This window comes from Nestor notabilis, unplaced genomic scaffold, assembly GCF_000696875.1.
Source record: "Nestor notabilis isolate BGI_N333 unplaced genomic scaffold, ASM69687v1 scaffold8053, whole genome shotgun sequence".
Lineage (NCBI taxonomy): Eukaryota > Metazoa > Chordata > Aves > Psittaciformes > Psittacidae > Nestor > Nestor notabilis.
Genome location: NW_009923271.1, coordinates 3,163 through 16,531, shown reverse-complemented (window position 1 = coordinate 16,531; position 13,369 = coordinate 3,163). Strand labels below are relative to the sequence as shown.

At 43.6% G+C, this 13,369-nt stretch overlaps 1 protein-coding gene across 1 annotated transcript; it reads right to left on the bottom strand.

Annotated features, from left to right (window-relative positions):
* Positions 1–330: 330 nt before the first annotated feature.
* Positions 331–11,517, bottom strand: LOC104400688 (leucine-rich repeat and fibronectin type III domain-containing protein 1-like protein). The gene is made up of 2 exons (XM_010012055.1): positions 10,127–11,517; positions 331–841 (listed from the first exon to the last, which is right to left on the bottom strand). Exons 1-2 carry the CDS (start codon positions 11,500–11,502, stop codon positions 331–333), a joined length of 1,887 nt encoding a protein of 628 aa, XP_010010357.1. The 5' UTR covers positions 11,503–11,517.
* Between the last annotated feature and the right edge of the window lie 1,852 nt (positions 11,518–13,369).

The following is a 13,369-nucleotide window of genomic DNA, read 5'->3' as shown; positions in this document are numbered from 1 at the left end:
CAGTTTTGCTGCTAATTTGGTAATCAAATGAAAACACAGTGCATTTCCCCCGAGACAACCTAAGTAGAACTTCACCATGCTGCTGCCTTGATACCAGAGTTGTGTGCTATAAAAGAACCAGTAAAAAAATCTTGTAAATCACACACTTAGATTTAATAATATTGAAACAAAATAGTTAAGAATGCAAGAAGTGTATACAGATTAAAAAAATATTCTTTAAACCATCTGATCTTAAAAATAGACAATAGTAGTGAAGCTTAAAATACAACCACTTGCAGTCAAATGTTTCAAGCAATACCACCAGGTTTGTCCTGTCCCATCAAATGGCCATTAAGATAACGCTTCAGTTGTTAAAAAGGTTGTGTTGGCTGGAGTTGCTTTATCACAATCCAAATCTACAACAGTTTTGCCTTTGATGGAAGAGCCTGAGCATTCCTGGTGCAAGCTTTCTTGTCTCTCTGCAAGTTTAGAAGTGGATCGAGCCATCGAGCCACTTTGGCTTCCATTGGTTTGAGAGCAGACGTTATTCACTTTAGTAGTTTTGTTCTTGTGATGGTTGTTGTAGACTTTGTATTTCATGAGAAGGATGAAAATGAAAACAAGAACTGAAGCCACAATGATACCCCCAATAATGATGATCATGGTTCCTCCAAGGAACTGCGCGTGAAGGGATCGGCACTGTTTGTATTCTTCCTGGGTTGTGAACTGCACACATCCGATCACTCTGGTTGCAGTCAAAGATGTCAATCCATCATCATAAACTGCAAGAACACAGAGGTCATACTCACGTCCTGCAACCAGATCAGTCAAGAAGAAGGATTTACTTGCAGCTGGAATCATCCTGGAAGAGAAAATGAGTACAGTAAACTTCCAAGCTGATAGAGCCTAAGGAGAGCTCTTTTGACTACAAACGCCACCACGGTAAGGAAACTAACAGAACAGAAGATGAACACAGCAGCCGGAACAAGCAGCATTGCCTAGGGTACTGGGTAGGGATGGAAGACACAGATTTTAGCCATGACAATCTCTTTACTTCAGCTGTTTCAAACAAACCTGGACTACAGTGCACATGCTTACCAATGGCCAGAGGAGAAGTCACACTTCATCTACCACAAAGCAGCATTGGTGCTAAATCAACAGATGAGAAGGATCCCAAAAGAAGAGCTATATGCTGTGTTACCAATCCCCACAGCATCGCATTGCAGACCAGCTCCCCATACGTTTGGCTCAGATTACTCATTGGAGTAAAACAGCACTGTTGCAAAGGAGTCAGTGAAACTATATCCATTTATAGCAGGTGGGTTCCTCCTGGCCACAAAGGTGGTGGTGGGGTGGTGATGAAGAAGACTAACAACTCATCATACAGGCTTTTCCAAGTAGTCATCCATGGGACTAAGGACTATACAATGCTTAGACTGGAAAGAAAGAAGAGCTACACCTTCCAAAGAACGTTCTCCAAGCACATGGTTGCTACCACTTCATTTATAACAACTGAATTTCTGTGACTATGAAAACACAAAACCATTCCCTTGCCAATCACAGAATCAACCAGGTTGGAAACGATCTTTAAGATCATCCAGTCCAACCATTCCCCAGCCCTGCCAAGGCCACCACTAATCCATGCCACTGAGGGCCTCATCTACACAGTGTGTGAACGCTTCCATGGACAGCGACTCCAGCACTGCCCTGGGCAGCCTGTTCCAATGCCTGAGCACCCTTTGGAGAAAGAATTGTTCCTAACACCCAGCCTAAACCTCCCCTGGTACAGCGTGAGGCCATTTCCTCTTGTCCCAACCCTTGTTCCTTGGGAGAAGAGACTGATCCCACCTCACTACGACCACCTCATCTAACTAACTTTCCAGACTTTGGCAGCATTTCATAGTGACCAAACACAAGGCTCACACTGGACTGCATTCCTCCCTCAGTTCAAACACCACATTACACAGAAACTAAGCAGAAGATTCTTGCTTCTCATACAAAGGGGTGCAACTGAGAAGGTGGAGAACTGAGTTGCCTGCCTTCAACACTAAAAAGGCTTTGAAATCTCTCATGGCTCCCAGAAAAGGACTACCTACATGGCACAAAGTCTGGAATTGCTTGACATGAGAAAGACTGCCACCAAACCTCAGTGCACACATCTGCAAATAAAGAAGGGATGTCCTAGGTAACCTCTGGAGAAGAAGGCACTGCTTGGAAAACCAGAGAAGCAACAGGAATAGAAAGGAAACGCCACACAGCAAGTGGCTTTCTAGGCTTTAGGAGTCTGCCCATCTGTGAGAGGGGTGTGTAATTGGAAAAATTATGCAAAATACTGTTTTCGAGCTTAATATCCATATTATTTCCCTTATTCAGCAGCCTTTGATGCTCCCTTTTTTTCCTTTCCAACAACTTTCTGCATTGCATTATTGTCAGGGGTTTCAATAGGACTCAAATCTGACTAATTACCAAGGAAAGCTCTGCACAGCCTATGCTGTATTACAGTGTGCCCAGCTATTGCTGGAACTGTTTCACTGTAGCTGGCATCAATAAGAGGAGGTTCTGATCTCCTGGGCAAATCTGCTGTACAAATGTTCAATATGATCAAATACATAGCTGGTTTCTATTAGTTTTTTGGGTAACACAAGGCTATTTTCAGCCTCATGACTAAGCAGAGAAGCAGATAAGGTAGAAGAGAATGTTTCTTCACTGGCTAAGCAGTTATCCACAGCCACGTCTCCCGGGAAAGGCAGCTACTGTGCCGTATTTAGGAAGTTTCAAGGAAACCTCTCCAAATGAGTAAGGACAACCCACAGCTGAGTAGGCAATCTGTCTACAGCTGTGTCAGTAGTTAACCTCTGCATGTTTCCTCACTCACTTATTTACTTCTGCAGTATAGTCTTCCCTATACCCTATTTGCTTTGTTTCAATAATGCTAGAAATGATCAAATAGTGGTCAAATTAGCACAAGCTTGAGTATAGCAGTTGTAACAAAGGCAGGTCTTCGGTGCCAGGGTGCAGTGAATGGTGAGGGCTTGTAGGAAAGGCCAGAAAAAGTGGGTAGATACTGGGAACCAGAGTATCATATAAAATCTTTATCATTCTACCACAGACTGCAGTTTAGAGAATGGCATCTTCAGAACAAACACCTCCATGAGCATGTAGTTTGACCTAAAAACAGTTTAAGTACCACTGACTAGATTGTAGGTTTGTTATGAAATAAATCCAGGATGCCACATGATCCTTGGCAGCTCCAAGTGACTGGGACACAGTGATTTCAAGCAGGGTGAAGTTTAGCAAGCTCTCAGTGGAATTATTCCATTTCAAACTTGGAGCTTGCAGCAATCAAAGTCATTTACCTAAATAATTATTTTTTTATAGATAATTATTTTTATATCTATATACACATATAGATATAATTAGACATTTCACAATTGTGATACAGAAACTGAAGAACTATGTCTGCCACGAGACTCTCAAATCACTGGGGATGCAAAAACCTTTTCCTTGGCTATTTTAGGCGGGGGGGGGGGATTTGGTATTTTCTTTAATTCTTCAAGAACTGTTCTTATATTATTTCACAATAACTACTCATCTCAAAACCCCTCTTCATTTACATTAGAGTTCCATCAGCAGCTGGCTTCCTATTACCTCTAACCACTGCTGAAACTGGATTTTAGACACAACTGCACCAAATCAGGTTTTATAGCTGAAAGTGTACTACCTTTTCTATTACATCTCTAATGTCAGAATCTTCCCATGCTCAGTGTTGGCCCACAAGCAGCATCTTTCCTAGGGATCCATAGCAGTAACTGTCAGATTGAAACGAACAGTGCTAATGTGTCTGGTTCAGGAGCACTAACATCTATAAACCACAATCCGTGCCAGCCTTTCCACTGCCATCTGCAGTCAGCCAGTAACAAGTAAAGCCCTTTGGTGAAAGCTGAACTGTGAAATCTGCTCACAAAACTTCTGACAAAACATCCTTTGGGGACATTGGAAATATTTCCAAGCAGCATTGTCAACAACAACCAAAATAAACCAAAACAGCTCAAAACAGAGATGGAGTCTGTTGTTGGGACTCTGATAATGACACTGCCCATAGGAAAATGTAATACTGCCTCAAATGAATCCCTTTTCCTTTGTCCAATCCCTCTGCCCCCAATCCAATCCTGTCATTTTAAAGGCTGGAGAAACAGAAACTCTTCTGCCATTCCAGCTATTCAATTGGGAGGCAAAGGGTGCAGTGAAAGGAAAGGATGAGGAGTTTGATGAGCTGGAGAGACACCAGAGACCATGCACAGAAGATACAGTCACGAAGCACTGAGGGCAAGTTTCTTTGTTACAGAGCTTTCACACAGGTCGTGTCAAAATTGGATAGAATCCTTTTCAATGGTTTGAGTTGGAAAGGACCATAAAGCTCATCCAGATCCAACCCCCTGCCACGGGCAGGGACACTTTTTTTTCGGCCCGGGGCAGGGACACCTTCCACTAGACTACATTGCTCCAAGTGCCTGTGCCCAACCTGGCCTTGAACACTGCCAGGGATGGGACAGACACATCTCAGACACATCTTTTCCATTTAAATCATTCCAGTGCCTCAGCACCCTCACAGGGAAGAACTTCTGCCTAAGAGCTCATCTCAATCTCCCCTCTGGCAGGTTAAAGCCATTCCCCCTTGTCCTGTCCCTCCATCCCTTGTCCAAAGCCCCTCTCCAGGTTTCCTGGAGCCCCTTTCAGCTCTGGAGCTGCTGTAAGGTGTCCCCTTCAGGAGCCTTCTCTTCTCCAGGCTGACCCAGCCCAGCTCTCTCAGCCTGGCTCCAGAGCAGAGCTGCTCCAGCCCTCAGACCATCTTGGGGCCTCTGCTGGACTTGCACATCCCTCTTGTGTTGAGAGCCCCAGAGCTCCGTAGAGTCTTGCAGGCGGGGTCTCAGAAGAGAAGCATAGAAGCAATGATAGCAATTCATTCTTATCCATACTAATTAAACACACACATATATATACACACACACACTTCTGCATCAACAGTACAAAAGGAAACACAGTCAACTATGCGAACATAGAATGGTTTGGGTTGGAAAGAACCTTAACATCATCCAGTTCCAACCCCCTGCCATGGGCAGGGACACCTTCCACTAGACTACATTGCTCCAAGTCCCTGTGTCCAACCTGGCCTTGAACACTGCCAGGGATGGGGCAGCCACAGCTTCTCTGGGCACCCTGTGCCAGCGCCTCAGCACCCTCACAGGGAAGAACTTGTTCCTTGTACCTAGCCTGAACTTTCCCTGTTTCAGTTTGAACCCATCACCCCTTGTCCTATTGCTACAGTCCCTGATGAAGAGTCCTTCTCCACATCCTTGTAGCCTCCTTTAGATATTGGAAGGCTTCTGTGAGTTTTTAACATAAGGCTTTTCCCAATAAAGTGAAACCTGAAGAAGAGATTTCCAAGAACCCCCCTGAAGACGCCTGGAAACTGCCATTACAACTGTTATGCTGCAAGATAAGGAATAAAGCTACCCAAATGCAAGCCAGAGAGTGACAAGTTACGCGATTCCCTATATTTACAGATGTCAGATGGCTCTTGGATTTCTGGACTTGCATTGGTATATCCTGCTTTTTAAGGAATGAGTGCTGGCAAGGTGAAGAAATGCAAACAGAACCATTTGTCCAAGATTTCCTCCTGACAAAAAGCCACTGCTTGTGTGCAGATATCCACATCAATCCTGATACATGACATACTCCATACAGCACACACAGCAGCTCCACCTGCAACCCTGAGTCCATCTAGACCCACACGTCCAGCATGTCAAGGGCACCCAGCAAGGGAACACAAAGCCTTCTGGCACGTGCGTGACTGATTAGGAGCTATAAACCCTCTGAAACTTCACCATTTGAAACCCAGTCTGGTCCATTGCACGGCACTAATTTAAGCATTTTTGAGCAGACGTAGCGTGGCTGATTCCAACTGCTTTTCACGCAACAGATGCAATCACTGCTATATTGATCTGGCAATATATCACCTTTTCCCCAAGAGTGACAGCTCTGCCCTTTAAACAACAGTACTTCGTACTCCATATTAAAAGCCGTCTGCCTCTCGATTCCCAAGTTTTTCACTTAACAGAGAAAACAAGGACATATCAGCAGTTTCATGTAGTATGTAGTCTTTCTGGTATCTATAGAGAAGCATCACTATTAATACTCATCTTGTAATTTATTGCATGTAGCTGCAGCTAATTAAAGTTAGATGATGGCTAACTATGAAAGATTAAATTCAATGCTTAGGAGACTATTGTCTTTGATGTTATGAGATCCAGCTTCTAATTGACTAGGACATCAATCAGGCTGTTATGAAGCATTAGTAATCTGATGCTTCTATCAGCTGTGGTACAAATTGAAGTTAATCCAGCCTAGCTTGGAAATACAGAATCATTTCTTTTCTCTTTGCTGGACCAGCAGTTCCCTTCAGGGGATTCTGAGCACCAGTTGCTGCCCTGCTTCTCTCTTGCGCTCCAAGGGAGGCTAAAGGAGAAAGATGGCCCAGAAGATGGTGTGGAGATGAGCCTTTTATCCCATAACCTAACACAAGGAGTCATTTTCATAAAGATACATGTGCACTCCATCAGCATGCAGAAGAGGTGTATTTTCATCTGCACTGGTGTGGTTTAAACCCAGCTGGTAACTCAGCACAAGGCTGAGTTACTTGCTCAGCCCTAGGCAGGATGGAGAGGAGAGCAGGAAGGATGTGAAACTCACAGGTTGAGATGAGAACAATGGGTTTAAACCACAACATGGGGCACAAAGGGTTGAGACAACAACAGATCTGACCAGAGTGTGTCTAATCATATCTGTGATAAGCATTCATTGTTTCGGATTAATAGTCACTCATCACAATGTTGATTTATTTGCTCTCAGAGTTGTTGCTGTTGGGCTCAGAGTTGTATTATGTCACACCTTACTTGCAGTATAGAGTGGTTCAGGAGCACTAACGCCTATAAACCACAATCCATGCCAGCCTTTTCCTGCAGTGATGCTTATCATCCGTGAGACCTGGGCTGGGGCTCTCTTTATAATAATGGCTGGTGATATGATAGAGTTGCTGGTCATGAAACTCTGGCCTGTGTACACAGCACTGCCATCACCGCTGGACTTTGGGAGCCATCTAATGGGAACTATTACTAACTACACCTCTTGCCTTTTCTCCTCAGTGGAGGACACATCCTCCCACATATATGTACACACAAACGTGTGTGTGTCATGACAAAGCAGTAGTAAAATAGTGTGGCTTCTGTCCCAGATTAATTAGTGCTTTCTGAAGCTTGTATGATATTTGTCATTACTATTTTAGTGTTGAAAGGTTAGTTCTGCTGCTGTCTCTTCCCCAGGACCTGCACTAGAAACCTGGGCAGCATACTTGAGCAACAACTGCTCAACTAAAATGACAGCATTGTGAAGCCCAAATTGCCCAGGAACTGTAATCAGCAGCAAGACTGTAAGCTCTTTAAAGAATACACATCCATTTATAGCTTGGAGAAGGAAAAGCTGCTATTACAAGTCTTGATTCGCTCTATACATGGTTGTTCAACAACAGTGTCTGACCTTTATCCTGAAAACAAAGGAGGCTCATGCTTTCAATATTGATGCTTTCTGCAAATTGCTGCCTGCACCTTCATTTACTAATTCTGGATTGGTGCTACTCAGCTTGCCAGAAGCTTAGTTCAGATGCAATTTTCCTTTCCCCATAACTAATGTCTCGCTTCTTTGCTAACCCTTGTCCCAGGAGATAGGTCAGTGTGATTGTTTCCATTTCACACAAAGAGAGGAGTTAAGTGATTCACAGGAACTGGCAGAGCCAGAAGGTCGTATTTCCCTTTCCACATTCGTCACTGTGATAAACGTTGATTTGAGTCTCCCAGTGTGGGATAAACAAGGAGCAATTCCATTGCTTTTACGTGCAGGAAGGAGGAAATGGAAAGGTGAGGAAAAATAAAGGAGTCAAAGGAGCAACTTAAGTTCTCAAGATAAAGCAAAATTGCCATAGCAACTGCTCTTCCCACGGCACCACTCAACCTGATGGAGCCGACAGGTTTCTGATGCTTCCTGCATTGTTTAATACTTCTTCCAGGCAGCAAGGCTATCACCAGCACAGTGCTCCAGGTAGAAGGAAGCTTTCCACCTTCTGTCAAACTCCTTTGGCAGGACTGAAGCACTGCCAGGTTGTGCTGAGTGCTACTACACTTCTCTTTGCATCTTCATATAGCAACAGAATGACTCCACAAAAGAGATGCTTACACACCTTCCCAGGAACACGGAGTGTGAGAGAGGTCTTAACCATGCAAAGGGTCAGCAAACAAATGTGAGGACTCCTGTTTCCCCACTGCACATTAATGCGCTTGACTTAAAACGCTCTGACATTATAACATAGCTTGAAGTAGCAGTTGTTCAGATAACTGCAAATTGCTGACCCATTATCATTCCTTCACTTAAACTTCCTTTAAGGATATATATTTGACGATTACTCACTGTGGGAACTGAAGGAGAACACGTGAATTTCCATTTCGGAGAGGCACATTATCCTATAATCTATTACATTTGAAATCACTGCTCTGCAAGTTGAAGCATCAACTATTTTACAGGCTTGTTACCAACCTGAGCCTCTCAGTTAACAGGAATCCAGGCCAAGAAAGGGGTATATGAATACAATCTTCTTCCCCGTTCCTTCCATAGAGCTCTTCTTTAGGACCAAAGCCATTCAGCAGCAGCAGTTGACTCAACTCTACACAGATTTATTAACAAGCTACCACGTGAGTCACTGTTATTTATAGAGGCTTTGGAAAGTTTAAAACTCATTGAGCCCGAATTGCTGTGGTTGTATGGAGGCTGCCAAGTTGGCTGACCAGCTGTTAGGGCAAAGGATGGAAAAGCCCATTAAATAACTCTCATATATGACTGGCCATGCTTGCTGTAGTTGCTTCCCTTTACTTTCCAGTGGGAGAAGCAAATAAAGTCCCTTTAGAAACCCCAGTCACAGCTATCGAGACATCTCTGCTTCACATTTCCCTTCACTTCGCAACTCTGCAGCAATGTCACAAATGTTCTCACAGCTGACAATTAAATGAGGCTTCATCTTCAAGCCAGCTCCTCACCATCCTGTCAGATACCAGCAAGGCATCCTCCCACCCCCACTTCAGAGACCCTTGCTTACCCTCAACAGAGTCCTCCTGCTTCCTTTCTAGCTCGTAGCCGTGACAACGGGAGGATGAATGGCATCCCTCCTGTCCTGGTTTCAGCTGTAACAGTTATTTTTCTCCTTCCTAGTAGATGGTGCAGTGCTGTGATTTTGTGAGGATAATGCTGGTAACACAACGGCTGGGTTTAACTCATGACACCCCTTCAAAGAGATGGAGATGGGTGTTTTAACATTAATAGCTGAAGGAGGCTACAAGGATGCTGGAGAGGGGACTATTTATCAGGGACTGTAGTGATACGACAAGGGGTGATGGGTTCAAACTGAAACAGGGGAGACTGAGATGAGATCTTAGGCAGAAGTTCTTCCCTGTAAGGGTGGTCGGACACTGGCACAGACTCTTGCCCAGAGAAGCTGTGGCTGCCCCATCCCTGGCAGTGTTCAAGGCCAGGTTGAACAGGGCTTGGAGCAACCTGCTCTAGTGGAAGGTGTCCCTGTCCATGGCAGGGAGTTGAAACTGGATGATCTTAATGTCCTTTCCAACCCAAGACATTCTATGAGTCTATGAAAAAAGGAAGTACACCACGACTGATCGGGCTGGAGGTTTGGCATAATACGGTAAGAGCATATCCATACAGGCAGAATGTTGCTTTGTGCATCTCATTTTTTTTTCTCTCTTCACCATCTTTTTCAATACAAGAATTACACTTAATCAGCATAAAAGGTAACCAAAATATCCATCTCAATTCCCTTAAATGTTCATAACTAAGATACTGCTCATCAGCTACTCCTCAAAAACAGGAGTTTAATGGGCAAAGTCTAAGGCAGCCATTGTCTCTCATTCCCCCCTTTACAGTTACTGCTTGCAAGACAGCTCTCATTAGACAGAGTATGTCAAATTAGTCTATCCTTTTTCCTTACTTCCACTACCTACTTCACAGAGGTATGAGCACGGGTTAGGGTTACCTGTACACTAGTATGTCATCAGAAGAGCTGTTATACTGAATCTGGTACATCCGAATCCCAGGGAGGTGTTGCTGAGAAGGCCACTGGATAAGAGCAGAGGATGATGTCAGCTCAGCAACCACAACCACCTTCTCTTGCTGAGCCTTCGTTTCATTTGGAAAGCTTGACTTGGCAGAGATGAGAATATCTGAGGGGCCAGGCTCCACATCTTTATCGCAGTTGGTACTGTTAGCAAGGTTAGGGTATGGGGTAACAAGGAGTTCGACTGGAGCAGTCGACTCTCCCGCAGCATTTGATGCTATGCAAGTAAACGTGCCCTTGTCAGTCAGAGAAGTAACCAGAATATCAAGAGTACCATTCTCATAAGAAATCGTCCTAGATGTGTTAGAGACCAGCTTCCCATCAGGGGAGATCCAGCGAACATAGGGATCTGGATCGCCAACAGCTTTGCATTTCAAAGAGATGCTTTGGCCTTCTGTTGCTGTTAGTTTGGGGGTTCGGTGCGTTATCATCGGGGGTTCACAGACAAATTCCTCCTCTTTAATAGACCAAAAGTATTTGCCCATCAGTTCTGGTGGAGAGGCGCAGGTTTCTAGATCATCCTCTCTGGTGAGACGTCTCAGCCACACGAGTTCACAGTTGCAGTGCAAAGGATTCCCTCCGAAGCTAAGCACCAAGGATGACAGTGGAGATCCTTTAGACTTGGTGTACACGGGTATTCTGGAAAACAAAGGATCAGGAGGGATCTTTTTCAACTTGTTGGAGGTCATGTCTAGACGGGCGAGTTTGTGAAGATTGGAGAAGATTCCCTCTGGCACAAACTCAATGAGATTATGATCCAAACTGATTGTATTGACATTAGAGAGTTTGGCAATGGTTTCCCAAGGAACATTAACAAGATTGTTGTAGGACAGATCCAAGTCTTCAATTGTTTCAATAAAGTCATCCAGTGACCCAGGAGAAATATAGTTTAATTGGTTGTTACTGAGTATTAAATGCCGAAGGTTAATTAAACCTTTGAAATGATCTTCATTGATGTAAGTCAGTCTATTACTATCCAAGTGTAAGGCGTGAAGGCCTTTAAGATCAAAAAATGCATAAGGCATGATTTGACTTATTGTATTCCTTGAGAGTGTCAAGTGAATTAGATTAGTCATGTTTGCAAAATCTTTCCTCCTAAGTGTAGTGATAAAGTTATCCATTAGCCTTAGTTCTGCTGTTCTTCTGTCAATACTGGGGGGCACAAAGAGAAGCCCCGTCTTCGTACAGAGAATTGTGAAGGATGGAGACAGGTTTTGGCACATGCATCTTTTGGGACACATCATGGCCTTCACAGCTGTGCTAATAACCAGTAGATAGACAACCAGCCTTTCCATCGTAAGAAAAATAACAGACCTAAAAGGGGAAAAGAAGAAGAAATGCATGTAAATATATTTAAAGTAGGTCTTGGAAATAGGCTTACGTTGAAGTTTTCATTACAAGTCCACATGTGCAAACTGGAAACACCTTTTAAGGACAGTAATGAGTTTACCAGCTCATTTTAACTTGGCTGTCTTTAGAGCTAAGAGCTTCAAGTTCTGTGCTAGTTTGGCTCTGCTCTCCTCCTGACAGCAACACTTTAGGTTGACTGTGAGGCAGCAGTCCATCACTACTGCTGCTCTGGGATGCACTAACAGGGTTATCTACCTAGTAGCAGCTCTTCACAACCAACAGTGTTGACAGTTGCAGTTTAATAGGTGGAACAAAACAAGATGTGAAGCTAAGACTTGATGAGAGGAATGTGAGAGGGGAAAGTAAATACATATACAGGGGTTTTTAGGTTCAAAGTACCAGGTACTTAACAGATCCAACTGTTTCCTGGGGCCAGAACGTCATTTCACCCCATGTATCACTCCATCAGTCTGTGATTATACTCCCTTACTTCTTTTGCCATTATAGATGTCCAATAGCTTTTTTAGCTTACCCTTCAAACTCATCTATGCCCTTGTCCTGGGTTCAAGTCCTTCTGAAGAGCGAGTTCTTTGCAGAAATGCATGTTTTAAGGACATGGGTTTATTTCTTCCCCAGGAGGTGGCAGATGTCTCAGACTTCTACAGCAAATAAGAGATACACCTTTAAAGGCATTCCCAAGGTTGTGTTTAAGCAGAGATGTGGGGTTTTCTATGTAGCACAGGTAGCAGCTTTAGTAAAATAAATGTCATAATCGCACGTGGTTTTGGTCAATGAAATTACCTCTGTGAAATCTTGTGTATGCCAAGTTATTTCCCATTGTATCTGAAGCGCTTTGCCTGCTATACCAAAGATAGACTTTCATTTCTGCTTTACCTCCAGCTGGCTGGAAAATTGCTAAGCATTAAGTGTGGTGACTCAAGCAACCATGCAAGCTGAAACTCCCAGCCTGTAACGTAAAGGAAGTATGTGTTTCATACGAGAGTCCTGGAACAACCCAGTTACAAACTCCAGCTGGCAAATCCTACTCCAAAAGGAAGGGTAGTGGGTTTCTGCAGCAGAGCACGTGTAGTTTTATTTCACATGTAAGTTCTAGCACACCAGAAATCACAGCTGGTTAAAGGTAGTTTCATAGGGCAATTTCTTCATAGAGTGAGCAAATGCAGTGTAAGAATAACCAACTACATTGAGAACAAGAAATGCAACATAAGATGTGCTCCTCAGTTTAGCATGGAGTCAGGGACAACAGCATCGTCTGCTGAATCAGCTACCTGTGAAAGAGATTTACCAAAGCCTTTGATTACAAGGGCACAATTTGCTTGAAGTTAGCAGATTCTTATGGTATGTTTGTTTGTGGGTTTGGTTTGAGTTGGTTTGGTTGATTTTAATGATTTCCATGAGCTAGAGACCCTTTACATGGCAACAGGTCTTTCAGATACAGATTTACAGTATCACAGTTGCAGAATGTGGGCCTTAGTTTGGGTAGATCAAATTTAAAGTTTCACAGAGGGGAAAAGGAGTTATTAAAAACAACCCATCACTTACAGACTATTATTACTTCAATCTATAGAGCGCAAAACTCAGTCTAAACCTTTTCACCAATGCTATTCACTTATCAGAGGTTAATCTTTAGTTGTACACAATTCTGACCAAGTGTCTGCAAAGTATTCTGTAATTACCTAAAAAGAAGCAGATCAACCAACCAAACCCTCTCCAAAACCTCAGAACGGCAAGAGCACAGACAGGATGAGAGGCTGAGAGGACAGGGCTTCTTGTACTTGGAGTTAACAGGTT

Coding starts and splice junctions, on each gene's coding strand:
- LOC104400688 (XM_010012055.1), bottom strand. CDS start 11,502: ATGGAAAGGCTGGTTGTCTATCTACTGGTTATTAGCACAGCTGTGAAG. Junction 842..10,126: donor GATGACATACTAGTGTACAG/GTAACCCTAACC, acceptor TTTCTCTTCCAG/GATGATTCCAGCTGCAAGTA.